We start from the raw sequence: 13,243 nt of genomic DNA, 5'->3' as shown, positions 1-13,243 counted from the left end.
CCTGCATGCCCCCCACTAGGGATTGAGCCTGCAACCCAGGCATGTGCCCTTGACTGGAATCAAACAGGATCCTTCAGTCCACAGGCCAACACTCTATCCACTGAGCCAAACTGGCAAGGGCCATAATTGTGTTTCAGAAAAACTTCATTTATAAAAACAGGTGAAAGACCAGATTTGTCTTGAGGGCATTTTATTTGTTTAATATATAAGTATATATTTATTTTTATGTATTTATTGATATAAATATATTTATTTTATAAATATATTTATAAAAGTGCACCTGTCATAGTGTTCATCTCTGTGAATCAAATCTCAAACTGAATACAATGTGTCCAACACCTAGATTAATAAACAGAATATTGGTACCCCAAATACTGTCCTCGTATTCTTTTCTATTGGGTCGGCAACTAAGTAATTGCGGGTTCCACACATATATGGCTTCAGTTGAATTTTTAGGTTTGCAGACGTAGTACAAATGTAAAACACATTTTGTTATTTGATAGTTGGCTATTCAGCTGTTAATCAGTAAAAAAAGTTTTTTGATCTGTTTTGTAGTTTTCGTTTGGCGTTCGTTGAAAAATGGAAAATCAAAAGGAACATTTTCGTCATATTTTGCTTTTTTATTTCCGCAAAGGGAAAAACGCATCGCAAGCTCATAAAAAGTTATGTGCTGTTTATGGTGACGAAGCCTTAAAAGAACGGCAGTGTCAAAATTGGTTTGCCAAATTTCGTTCTGGTGATTTTTCACTCAAAGATGAAAAACGCTCTGGTCGTCCAGTTGAAGTTGATGACGCCCTAATCAAAGCAATAATCAATTCGGACTGTCACAGTACAACACGTGAGATTGCAGAGAAGCTTCATGTATCACATACATGCATTGAAAATCACTTAAAACAACTTGGCTATGTTCAAAATCTCGATACATGGGTTCCTCACGAACTGAAAGAATCACAGTTAACGCACAACGCATTAGCAGCTGCGATTTGCTAAAGAAACGTAATGAAAATGATCCATTTTTAAAACGACTGATAACTGGCGATGAAAAATGGGTTGTTTACAACAATATCAAGCGGAAAAGATCGTGGAGCAGGCCAGGTGAACCAACTCAAACAACATCAAAAGCTGATATTCATCAAAAGAAGGTTTTGTTATCAGTTTGGTGGGATTACAAAGGAATTGTCTACTTTGAACTCTTACCACCCAACCGAACGATCAATTCTGATGTCTACATTGAACAACTAATGAAATTAAACAATGCAGTTGAAGAAAAGCGGCCCGAATTGACAAATCGAAAAGGTGTTGTATTCCATCATGACAATGCAAGGCCACACACATCTTTGGTCACTCGGCAAAAATTAATGGAGCTTGGTTGGGATGTTTTGCCACATCCACCATATAGTCCTGACCTTGCACCATCTGATTACTTTTTGTTTCAATCTTTACAAAACTCCTTGAATGGTAAAAATTTCAATAATGATGATGATGTCAAATCGTACCTGATTCAGTTTTTTGCTAATAAAAACCAGAAGTTTTTTGAACGTGGGATTATGATGCTGCCTGAAAGATGGCAAAAGGTCATTGATCAAAATGGGCAATACATTACAGAATAAAGTTATTTAGTTCCATGAAAAAATTGTCTTTGATTTTCTTTAAAAAATCCGCAATTACTTAGCTGCCGACCCAATAGTTACTGCCTGTCCTACCAAGGATAACCATTGTCCTAATTTGCAACAACACATACTAGTTTTGCCTACTTTTATGTATTTTATATCAGTGGAGTCATATGGTATGTACTTTTTCACGTCTGGCTTTTTCAACATTGTTTTTGAGAAATTTGTTCATATTATGGCATGTAGTTGTAGATTTTGTTGAATCTTTTAAAAACTTGAATTTTCATTCTCTATATAGATCAATCAATAAACAATTTTCAACAAAATAGATTTAGCTAAAGCTGTTAGCTAAAGAATCAAAATTATCTTGGAATTCTTAGTGCTGAGATATGTCTAAATATACCATTCTAAATTAGATGATTGTCTTCAGTTTTTTACTAGATAGTTAAAGAAAGATTTTCTTAAACTTTTAAAGTTCTTCATTTTAAATAAAGTTCTTCATTTCTCTTTCCAAATTAGAAGTAGCATACGAATACTTTATTTTGCCATTTATCACTTGCTTCAACAAAATAATAATTCATTGTTTTTTTATGTTTCTTAATGCTGCTGTAGCATTTTAATTTTTTTTTTTTTTTCTGTCTTCACAGACCTGGGCACTACACTCTCTGTCATTGATCATTGATTCTGCGGGCCCACTCTATTATATGCATGTGGAACCTACCCTTTCTCTTATTATAATGTTGTTGTTAAATGTGCCTCCTACTCATGCTGAAGTCCACCAAAGTCTCGGTCGTTGTTTGAATGCCCTTATTACTACATTAGGTCCAGAGCTACAAGGTATGCATAGCTGTTTTTTGGGGTGTTTTACCTGGAAAATACACATATAAAAATGAGTTCAATTTCTGTGACTGACTCAAATGCTTGTCATTGAAGTGAGGTAAAGTTCAACAGAATGTTCTATTCAGTTATATTGGCAGAATTTTGGGAGTTCTCTTGGGAAGACCTTGAATCCTGGATGATGGCATGATAGAAAAATAACATAGAAACTAATATACTTACTTTAAACTCTACCACTACTTAATTGGGTGACATTGTTGAAATTCTTACATCTCTGGGTTTTGGTTTTCTCCTCTATCAAGTGAAGAAAAGTTGAAAGCCTTTGTTACTGGCATGTGGTAGGTGCTCAGGATTATATCTTGCTAAATAAATACCATTCAGTCTGATTCTCTTCCCTTGAAAAGACAAGGGTACATATTTAGAAAGATTTGATATTTCCTAAAAATGCTTCTTTTAACAATTAAAATAACAGACATGAAGTAGAATAGTTTAAAGAACTCAATCTCTCTTAAGAAATAAATGACTGCATCTGAAAACTCAGCTATCCCAATCTGTTCAAATGCACAATATATGATGTTAATATACTATATGAAAGCAACTCTCAACTAATACAAGTAGGGCTAAGTTTATTAGCAATTTTTTAAAATATATTTTATTGATTTTGTACAGAGAGGAAGGGAGAGAGAGAGTTAGAAACATCGATGAGAATCATCGATCAGCTGCCTCTTGCACACCCCCTACTGGGGATATGCCCACAACCAAGGTACATACTCATGACCAGAACTGAACCTGGGACCTTTCAGTCCCCAAGCCGACACTCTATCCATTGAGCCAAACCGGTTTCGGCAGCAATTTCTATTTCTGCGTTTCATAACAAATTGATATAATCTACAGTCTTAAGTTTTTCTTTACCTAATGATTTATGTTGTCAAAAACCTTTCAGACTAAGAATAACTAAAAATCTTTCAGCTGGATTATTCCTGCTTTTGTAGAAGAAATTTACTTCACAAGTTCTTAAATTTAAAATTGGAAAAAGAGACATGGTTTCCTTGGCTAATTGTTGAAAACCTTCTGCTTTCATTTTAGGTAGCAGTACTTCAGTTTCTACCCTGAGGACGTCCTGTCTGTTGGGTTGTGCAGTGATGCAAGATAACCCAGACTGCCTTGTGCAGGCGCAGGCCATCTCTTGCCTTCAGCAGCTTCATATGTTTGCTCCACGACATGTCAACTTGTCTAGCCTGGTCAGCTGCCTCTGTGTGAGTATAAAATTATGAGTTTTTTAGTTTCTTTTATTGGAAACAGATTCATTTTATTGTAAATAGCTATTTTCTCTCAGTTCTGGTCCTTTTGGGGAACTGAGGGGCCAATTTTTATATAATCACATCTTAAATCTCTCATATTGATTTTTTCCCCCATTAATGTTGAACTTAATGTTTTGAATATTCGTTTATTAATCAATAAGCATATGTTGTATGGCTTAAATATCCCAGGTACTATATAAATACTATAGGACATGGAAAATTTTGTGCTAACCTTTTTCCCCTCTCTTTCTCTATTCCAAATTACTACATACAAAGTTCTTTCCATCCCAGATGGACACATAACGTTTTTCCTTAATAACCTAGCAGTATATTATGCCAATATCTTGGTTCTCCTAATGTGTCTAATGAATGTAGGAGGTGCTTCATAATCATCAGTGGTTTTAAGATTTACCTTTGCATCATCAATTTCTGTCTGGACTTGCCTCAAAAATTGTTACTTTTGGAATGAAAACTTTTTCTGCCCCTGCAGTGTTCATAGCACACTTGCATTAGTACCACAATAGCTAAGAACTATTACTTTATGTAGAAAAATCTTTCATTTTCAAGATTGAGGCAAAATGTGCAGCATTTCAGACTTGAAAGCTCCCCAAACATTGTTAAAACCAGTGTTCTCAATGAAAAGATAAACTGAGGACCAAAAATTCAAATAATTTGACTAGTCAGTAGAACCTCTAAGTCTAGGAGCTAGGTTCCTGGACTTCTTGTCCAGTCCTCATTTCATTATTTCAGACGGACTTTGTGGTTATGAATAGCTCCCAGCTCTGCCACCTCCTCTTCAGGCAGCTTTAGGGACACCCTGTAACGCCTTCCAGCCTCAGCTCCCTTGTCTGTAAAACACAGTAATCACACAAGATGCTGCCTATAAAAGTGCATGTCTCAGGCATCTAATAACCAATTATTAAGTAGCAGTTGTTTTTATTTTCTTAGTATATAACTTAAATATAGATTATTTTATCTTCATATTGATTTTGATAATCATAATTGTGTAAGACTCTTTAAAAAGAGGATATGACTGACTTTTCTGGTGGAAACTTTGGTTCCTGGAACTAAACATGTGTTAGAGAAAATAGCACAGGAAAATAGAAAAGGATTTTACCTTTTCTTCTCAATGACTTTTCCCCAAGAATACTGCTTTTATATTTAAAGATCCATTGCCAAAACCAATTATTGAAAAATATCTACTGTTTTACAAGTTGGTCTAACTTTTACTCCATTCAAATATAGTGATACCGCCATTATTTTTTCTTTTTAAATTATAGTAGGCAATTTCCAGTAATAGCCTTTTTAATCTTCTTTAACTCTGAGTTCATTTATTAAATAAAGTTCAAAGTCATCAAACTCATTATTTTATTAGACAAGAAGGCTTACATACATGTATAGAAGAATAGAGATCATCATCAGATTTTCCTTGCGGATACATTCAGAGCAATTGAGAAAATCAGAAGTAACAATTACAAATCTTATTCATGTTAGTTATAACATTTAAGCTGTAAAATGATTTTTTCCTTATACAGAAACCCTATTAAAAATTGCTGTCACTATAATATGTTAATTTTGTGTATTAATATTTTTATTCTAAATTTATTAGATTGAATTTAGTATTACATTTTAGAATATTCCCTGTAGTTAGGAAATAGATTTTGCTTTCCTGTTTTAACAAGTTCACGATCAGATTTTCTTTTCTACAAAGAATTTAATTATTTAGCATGAAGTGTTTTCATATTGATTGAAACTCTCTGAATATTCAGAATACCTTTCATCATTAAGAAAAAATCTTACGGGGGGAAAAAAGGAAACATATGCAATACTTTTACCAAAGATTTTTGTTTAAAAAATCTAGTGTAAAGGACTTTATTCTAACTGCATGCTACTTAACTTCTATTCTGAACTTAACCGTAGCTACACTAGCAATTCTGAGTACCCTCAGTTTTAAAATTTGGCTTCCAAGGGTTAAAACAAAATCTATAATTAACTTGTGATGAGATAAACCATTAACTCTGTCCCTTGCCAGACACCTGTTCATGTGAATGCAATCCAGATCACTCCTGTCACACTCTTGTCTACTTGATCTGGTTTTATTACTGCAGCTTAATGAGAGATAAAAACAACAACCACCACCACCATATTATACAAACTTACATTTTTAATTATTTTATATTTTATATCTTTGCATCTTGAATTGACTTTTTTCAAGATCTTGGCTCAATTCATACTTTAAGTGGGAAAATGAAGTATTTATGGCATATTTTTAAAGCTGAAGCTAAGCCAGTTTTAATGATAGAGCTCTATCAACATTTGTATTGTCAAAGTCATCCTAGCATTTATCTTTTAGTTTTGTCTTGACTGGTCTGTCATTTGTTTTTGTGCAGGAGATCTTGTTGGATAATTCTGTGTTGGTAGGTCCCTGACCCTCAATTCCTAACTGTTTTAAGGTTTGCGGTGCTGTTTCTTTGTCATGTTTTTGGTTGTAGATGTTTGTTTCTGCTTTCCTCTGCCTCTCTGTTTAAGCTAACCATTAACGCAAATCCAGTATGTGTAGCATGTTACATGATGTTTATTTAATACCATTGTAAAAAAAAAAAAAATCCTCCCTAACCTTCTCCAGCTGGTATATTCACTCCTTGCACTTCATGTTGCACCATTTTGATTTTATGTATTCATTTCAGAAAAGAATTGTAATTACAGTTTGATTTAATTTCTGCATTTTGCTTGTTTGGTCTGTTTGCCTTAACTCACTCTATTCCTCTTCCCATTATAAATGCTGGAGAATGACATGGAGATACTAAGCATCCCATTTTGCTTTGTGTGGCAGCCTTCAATCTTTTTTTCCACCAAACAAAGAGTACTTTTAAGCATGCTTTTACTAAAAAATTATTTGACCAGCCTGAATAATGCTGCATCTGCCTTGTATTACACGCTTGTGAAATTCCAGTTAAAATAACTAATAGATTCATTAACTTTTCTTTAAAATTGTCTTTTAGAATACTTTTCTGTCATTATTATTAAATATAGCCATAATTTTGAACATGAACAAACTTATTGTTTTTTTACCTTTTAACTTCTCTATTATTCTTTGTACTAGTTTCTAACAACAGTTCTTAAACATGACTGCAATGACATTACCTTGGACTTTGTGAATAACATTCCTCTCTTTCTGCCTTTGAGTTCATGATATGGCTTGAGGAAATAATAGAATGTATTTATAAAGCAGTTCCTGTCCATATGTTTCCCTGATGATATATTTACAAACTTTTTCTGTCTTTTGGCTTCTGATAAAATTAGGATTTCGCTTTCTTTGCATGTTTCTTCTTATATATCTAAAAGCCAGCTTCCAACACCTACTCTTTTACTCAGAATTAATCTGCTGTTTTCAGTAAACTTGCCTACTTCAGGCTTTTTTACCCATACACACCAGATCTAAAGATCACTATAAGAATTATGCCATTATTCTCAAATTTTACTTGGAAAGTTACTATTATAAGACACATGTATTCGTTGTCTTAAACCTTGTCAAACTGGTCTTTACTATCATATTTAAAACAAAATAAATTTCAAAAAATTGCCGAAACCGGTTTGGCTCAGTGGGTAGAGTGTCAGCCTGCGGACTGAAAGGTCCCAGGTTCGAATTCGGTCAAGAGCATGTACCTTGGTTGTGGGCACATCCCCAGTGGGGAGTGTGCAGGAAGCAGCTGATCGATGATTCTCTCTCATTGATGTTTCTAACTCTCTATCCCTCTCTGAAAAAATCAATAAAATGTATATATATATATTTTTTTAAATCTACACTTTATTCTACTTATGAAATCACTGAGTAAGAATTTGTTTTCAAAAACCTTTGTTTTTTTTTTACTTTCTCATTTAAGGTATCACCAGTTATAAAATTTACTGTATCATTTATACAACCAATTGAGATTACCATTGTTTAAACACTTCTAAATAAAATAAATATGAATTGGGTCTGTCATTCTGAGCAGAAATATTCTATATCTTTAAGATATATACATACCTATGTACATATATGTAGATCCACATACAAGTAGATATACATATACATACGTTTTGCTATCCATTATATTTATCTCTAGAGAACATTATTGTTAAATATGTTTTCTGAGTAAAACTCTTTCTGTCTTTATTTGAAAATGCATTCACTTACCCTGAATAAAATATTATTGATAGAGACTTGCATTAATAATAACTAACCATCACCTGGCTGGTGTTGCTCAGTGGTTGAGCATCATCCCCTGTACCACCAGGAGGTTGCTGGTTCAATTCCAGGTCTGGTCACATGCCTTGCTTGCCAGCTCGATTCCCCAGCAGGGGGCGTGCAGGAGGCGTGTTGATGTTTCTCATAGATTTTTCTCTCTCCCTCTCTCCTCCTGTTTCTAAAATCAATAAAAACATTAAAATAATAATAACTAATATTTATTGAGTATTTACTATTTGCCAGGTCTTGTGTAAACGCTTTTGCATGTTTCTTTGTGTTAACTTCACAACATCCTTGTGAGATGGGGATAGTGTTATCTCCATTTTACAAATGAGGAAATTAAGGAACAGAGAGGTTAAATAACTTGCCCAATGTCACATAGCTAGTAAGAGGTGGACCTAGGATTCAAACTGAGACAGTTTGACTCCTGAGTCTCCATTTTAACAGTATACTATATTTTTATATAGATTTGTGTAAAGTCCTACTTAGAGAATAATAAAAAATTATAATTGCATGAGCACAAATGTATAAACTGCGAATAATTTATTTCTCAGTTATATTTTTTATCTCAAAACTATTTTTGCTAATATAAATGTTATGTCTACTAACATTGTCAAGAGGCTTCTGCTTGGATTTATGAATATTGCATAATCAAGTACATGTATTACTCCTTAAGTAATGTATAAGTTATTGATACATAATAAAAAATACATACTAGAAAGGGATAAGAGAACAACCAAAGGACTTGTATGCATGCACATTAGCATAACCAATGGACACGGACACTAGGGCCATGGGGGCTTGTCCTGGGGGGTGGGAGTGGCTGAGGAAGGGTCAGTCGGGGGGGAAAGGAGACATATGAAATACTTTAAACAATTAAAAAAAGATACGCTAGAATATTTGAATATCTGTGTATTTCATTAATAAGTTGCATCCAGCCCACTGATGGGCTGGACAGAAGAGGAGGGGTCCAGTGGATATCTGTTAGACTTACTGAGTGCTAGCAAGAATTTCGGCTCTTTCAGTTCCCAAATGGTATTTTCCAGGTGAATCTTTGCAGTCCCTATTTGTTACTGAGAAGAGCAGTACTGGCTTGTTTACGTCAGCTTGTGCAGAGAGAGGCAGCTGAAGTTTCAGAACATGCTGTTACGCTTGCTAAGGATAGCAGAGAAGAGTTGACTCCAGGTAATTCTTTTTATCAACATTATCTCCAGTTCAAGTGATTGTTTTCATCTTAAATCTTATGTGCAAACATGAGTTTTTAAATTAAAATTTGAAAGTGAATATATAATATGTCTTAAACCTACTACAAGAGAAAATTGCTCACAATATTATCATTTCAACCATTGATGTTACTGGTTTAGGACAGTGGTTCTCAAATTTAGGCCCCCAAACCAGCAACATCCACTTCACCTAGGAACTTGTCAGAAATGCATACCATTAGTCCCATCCCATATCTGCTAAAGCAAAAATCTGGGAATAGGCCCAGCAATCTGTTTTCTGTGTTTTTATAGTCCCTGTGTAATGTATACTGGAGTTTGAAAGCCACTGGGTTTAGAGCAAGTTTTTTCATAGTAGTCCATTGAAATTGGATTTAGCCCTTAAGTAATTGATTAATGTGCCTTTCTTCCCCCCAAATCTCATTTAATAAAATTCACCATAGATGAATCTGCTTCAAATTAAAGGATTTTCAGGCCTCTTCTATATTTGAGAAATGAATTAAATGATTTCTTAGCCAGTAAGATTTGTTTTTAAGTGTATATCCCTTTATTTTAAAATTAAATAATCCAAACACACATATAAACCCAAACATCCTACATCCTACAAAAATAGTAATGATGCCATATTATATATATATATATATATATACATATATATATATATATATATATATATATATATATATATATATTGCCTCCTATATAATAAGAGTAATATGCAAATTGACCCTAACAGCAGAACGACCAGTCTCAATGACGCACAATGACTACCAATGGGCAGACGCTCAACACAGGAGCTGCCCCCAGAGGTCATTGCGCTCCCACAGGGGAGGTAAGCTCAGCCACAAGCCAGGCTGATGGCTGTGCGCAAAGTGGCGGTGGTGGGAACCTCTTCCACCTCTGCGGTATTGCTAAGGATGTCTGACTGACAGCTTAGGCCCAATCCCCTGGGGAGCGGGCCTAAGCTGACAGGTGGACATTCCCCAAGAGTCCCAGGCTGCAAGAGGGATGTCTGACTGTCAGCTTAGGCCCAATCCCCCTGGGAACAGGCCTAAGCCAGCAGGTGGACATCCCCTGAGGGGTCCTGAACTGTGAGAGGGTACAGGCCAGGCTGAGGGCCCCCCCCCCCCCCCCAGTGCATGAATTTTCATGCACTGGGCCTAGTGTGTGTGTGTGTGTGTGTGTGTGTGTGTGTGTGTGTGTAATATATACTAGTATATATTATATAATATATATATTACAGTTTCCAAAGTGCTATCACACTTTTAGGTCTCAGACTTCACAAAGTTTTCCAATATCTAAAACTCTCAAAGCTGTAATGTGTTTTATTCTAATGCTGTGCTTTTTAAATAACAGTTTTATTATTTAAACTTTTACTCTGACTTGAGTTAATCAACATTGCTGAACTAGTATGCTAGTAGTTATCAGACAGGTTGCACAACTCATTTGAAAACTGTTCTGTAATTACTTAACCTTAATCAGAAATACATTAATCTCATAACTATGTGAGATATTCTCCCCAAATGACCTTTGATTTATATTCACCATTGAAATTATCTACATCTATTGCTTTACGCTTTGATTGTGTCCATATGCTGGTACATGTTCCTAGAATTACTAGAGGCCCTGTGCATGAAAATTCGTGCAAGAGTAGGCCTTCCTTCTCCTGGCAGCCAGCACCCATGCTGGGACCCATGCTGCTTCCCTCCTCTGGGACCCATGCTGCTTCCCTCCTCCGGCCGTCCACAGGCACCCCGGAACCAGGATGGCTTCTCTAAGGCTTCCCATAGGCACCCGGGACCCGGGCTGGCTTCCCTTCGGCTAAGCTTCATCAGGAAGGACATCGAAATGATGAAAAGACATCTGGTCTAATTAGCATATTGGCCTTTTATTTTATAGATTGAATTGGATATGCAAGTGAAATTATAATGAAGAATTCATATCTAATTCCTTTTTTTAATTTTTTTAAGTTTTCAAACTCATGGAAAAGTTTATAGAAATGTACATTGAACACAGAGATTCACCTACTTAGTAACTTTATTACATATATCTTTTTCTCTATTTCCTATATACAGATATAAAAACCCTTTACCAAACTATCTTAAAGCAAGTTGCAAACATTACGACAGTTTGTACCCCTAAATCAGGCACCCCTATGTAAAATGCCTTAGTTTTACAATACATTTTCCAAGGACATTCTCTTACATAACCACATATCATTTCCATGCCTAATAAAATTAATGATTTTAGTAACATAGAATATATACTTCTGACACAAATTTCCCCAGTTAAAAAAAATCTTTTATGACTCATTCCTACACCCATCAACCCCACCCAAATTTAGGATACAGTCATGACTCACACATTGCATTGGTTATTCTCTCTTTAGATCCCTAATTGGAAACATTCCTACCACTTCCTTTCGAACTTTACAAATCATTCCTCTTTTAAAATAGTCTAATAGTGGAAAAAATATTTAGAAAATAAATGCTTTCATAAATACTAGGTGAGTTAAATCTTTAAGAGAAAATGTGTTCTTTTAGCATTTCCAGAATTATAGGAAATAGATGCTAGATCAAGACCTATATTTCTCCTTGAGATGTTTTATTACTTTGCAATGAGAATATTATGTAGTAATTTATATTAATTTAGTAGTGTTCTTTAGTTTCTCAGTGGCTTAGTTGTAGTAATTAAACACTGTTTTCTATACAGGAGGTGTTTTCTGCGTTTTATTCTGATGTTAATAAATTTAAAACCTTTTCCTTACCAGAATAAGGAAAGCTTAATTAAGTATTGAACATTAATTGGGTTAAATGTTTATCTAATTTAAGGAAGACATATTAATAACTCTCAATAAAGACTTATCTTTCAATAACATTGTACATTAAAAAAAAATAGTACCGTGAATAACACCAAACTAACTGAATTAAAATAGACCTCAGTAGGTTAAGGCACAGTATTTGGACTATTTCTTTAAAATATACTAGGAACTACTATTTTAATAACTGCTGAATGTGTGTGCTTCTCATATGGCAGTTTTGTTTTCTGTATTACTTAGATCATCCATTTTCTTCTTGTCAGATGCTAACATCAGAGAAGTGGGCCTTGAAGGGGCATTACTGACCTTACTGGACAAAGAGACAGATCAGAAATTGTGCCATGATATCAAAGAGACTTTAAATCATATGCTGACATCTATGGCAGTGGACAAACTTTCCTTTTGGTTAAAGCTTTGTAAAGATGTACTTGCTGCATCAGCAGGTAAGTACTGGCGACTACCGGTTGAAATAATAAAATTGAAAGTAAAGATGTTATATAAAGTTGTTTGCCAGTGATTATCAATCTTGTCTGAATATTGAGATTAAAATATTTGTGGCTTTCTTCAAATGAAGAGTCCAGCGCTAGTGTTTAAGTCTAGCACATAATAAGCTTGCTTTTTTGTTGTTGTCTTATGACATTCCTATGTAAAACAAACTAAAATGTAGAATCCTTATTTATGCTATAAAAAAGATGAACTAGCTTATAATAGCCCCATCATTTGTTTACATGCATGCAATAAATATTTGAGGAATTGCCTTGAGTCAACATAATAGAAAAATTCATCAACAGGTATGACAATTTGAGCAAGTCAGTTTCTCAATTCTTAATAATGTTAGTTTCAAATAGTGTTTGAAATTAGTGTTATTTCTAAGTGTCTTTGCTAAAATAAGATAATTGTTGGTAAGAAGGTGTATTAGAATCTTTAAACTTTTATATCCTTTGAATAAGAAATCCTCTCTCTGAAATCAATAAAAATATATTTTAAAAAATAAAATTAGAGAAAGAAAGAAGATAGAAACAAATTCTGTTCTAGGTATTGTACGTATTTTATCTGATTTAACCATTTAATCATCCTATGCGTAGGCAGTATTATTCCATTTTATTACATACAGAGAAATCAAGTCTTGGAATGGTTAAGTAATTGCCCAAAGACACAGAGATGGATTCAAACCTTAGCTTGCAGTATTTTAAAACCCAATTTCTTACTATATTTCAGTAACTCTCAAC

General features: G+C 34.3%; 1 protein-coding gene across 17 annotated transcripts in view; it reads left to right on the top strand.

Moving 5' to 3' along the window:
• HEATR5A (HEAT repeat containing 5A) overlaps window positions 1–13,243 on the top strand; it is a 108,341-nt gene that overhangs the window by 68,201 nt on the left and 26,897 nt on the right. For 16 of the 17 annotated variants that reach the window (XM_045585209.1, XM_036451140.1, XM_036451097.1 and 13 more), the window contains 5 exons: window positions 2,258–2,447; window positions 3,534–3,703; window positions 6,139–6,165; window positions 9,023–9,161; window positions 12,278–12,457. In XM_045585209.1, coding sequence (XP_045441165.1) covers window positions 2,258–2,447; window positions 3,534–3,703; window positions 6,139–6,165; window positions 9,023–9,161; window positions 12,278–12,457 — 706 coding nt within the window. The remainder of the gene's footprint in view (window positions 1–2,257; window positions 2,448–3,533; window positions 3,704–6,138; window positions 6,166–9,022; window positions 9,162–12,277; window positions 12,458–13,243) is intronic. The other variant, XM_036451104.1, reaches the window with a different exon arrangement.

Source organism: Pipistrellus kuhlii, unplaced genomic scaffold (genome assembly GCF_014108245.1).
Source record: "Pipistrellus kuhlii isolate mPipKuh1 unplaced genomic scaffold, mPipKuh1.p scaffold_m20_p_1, whole genome shotgun sequence".
NCBI classification, from domain to species: Eukaryota; Metazoa; Chordata; class Mammalia; order Chiroptera; family Vespertilionidae; genus Pipistrellus; species Pipistrellus kuhlii.
Note: the sequence above shows the minus strand (reverse complement) of the source record. Positions and strands in the feature narration are given on the sequence as shown.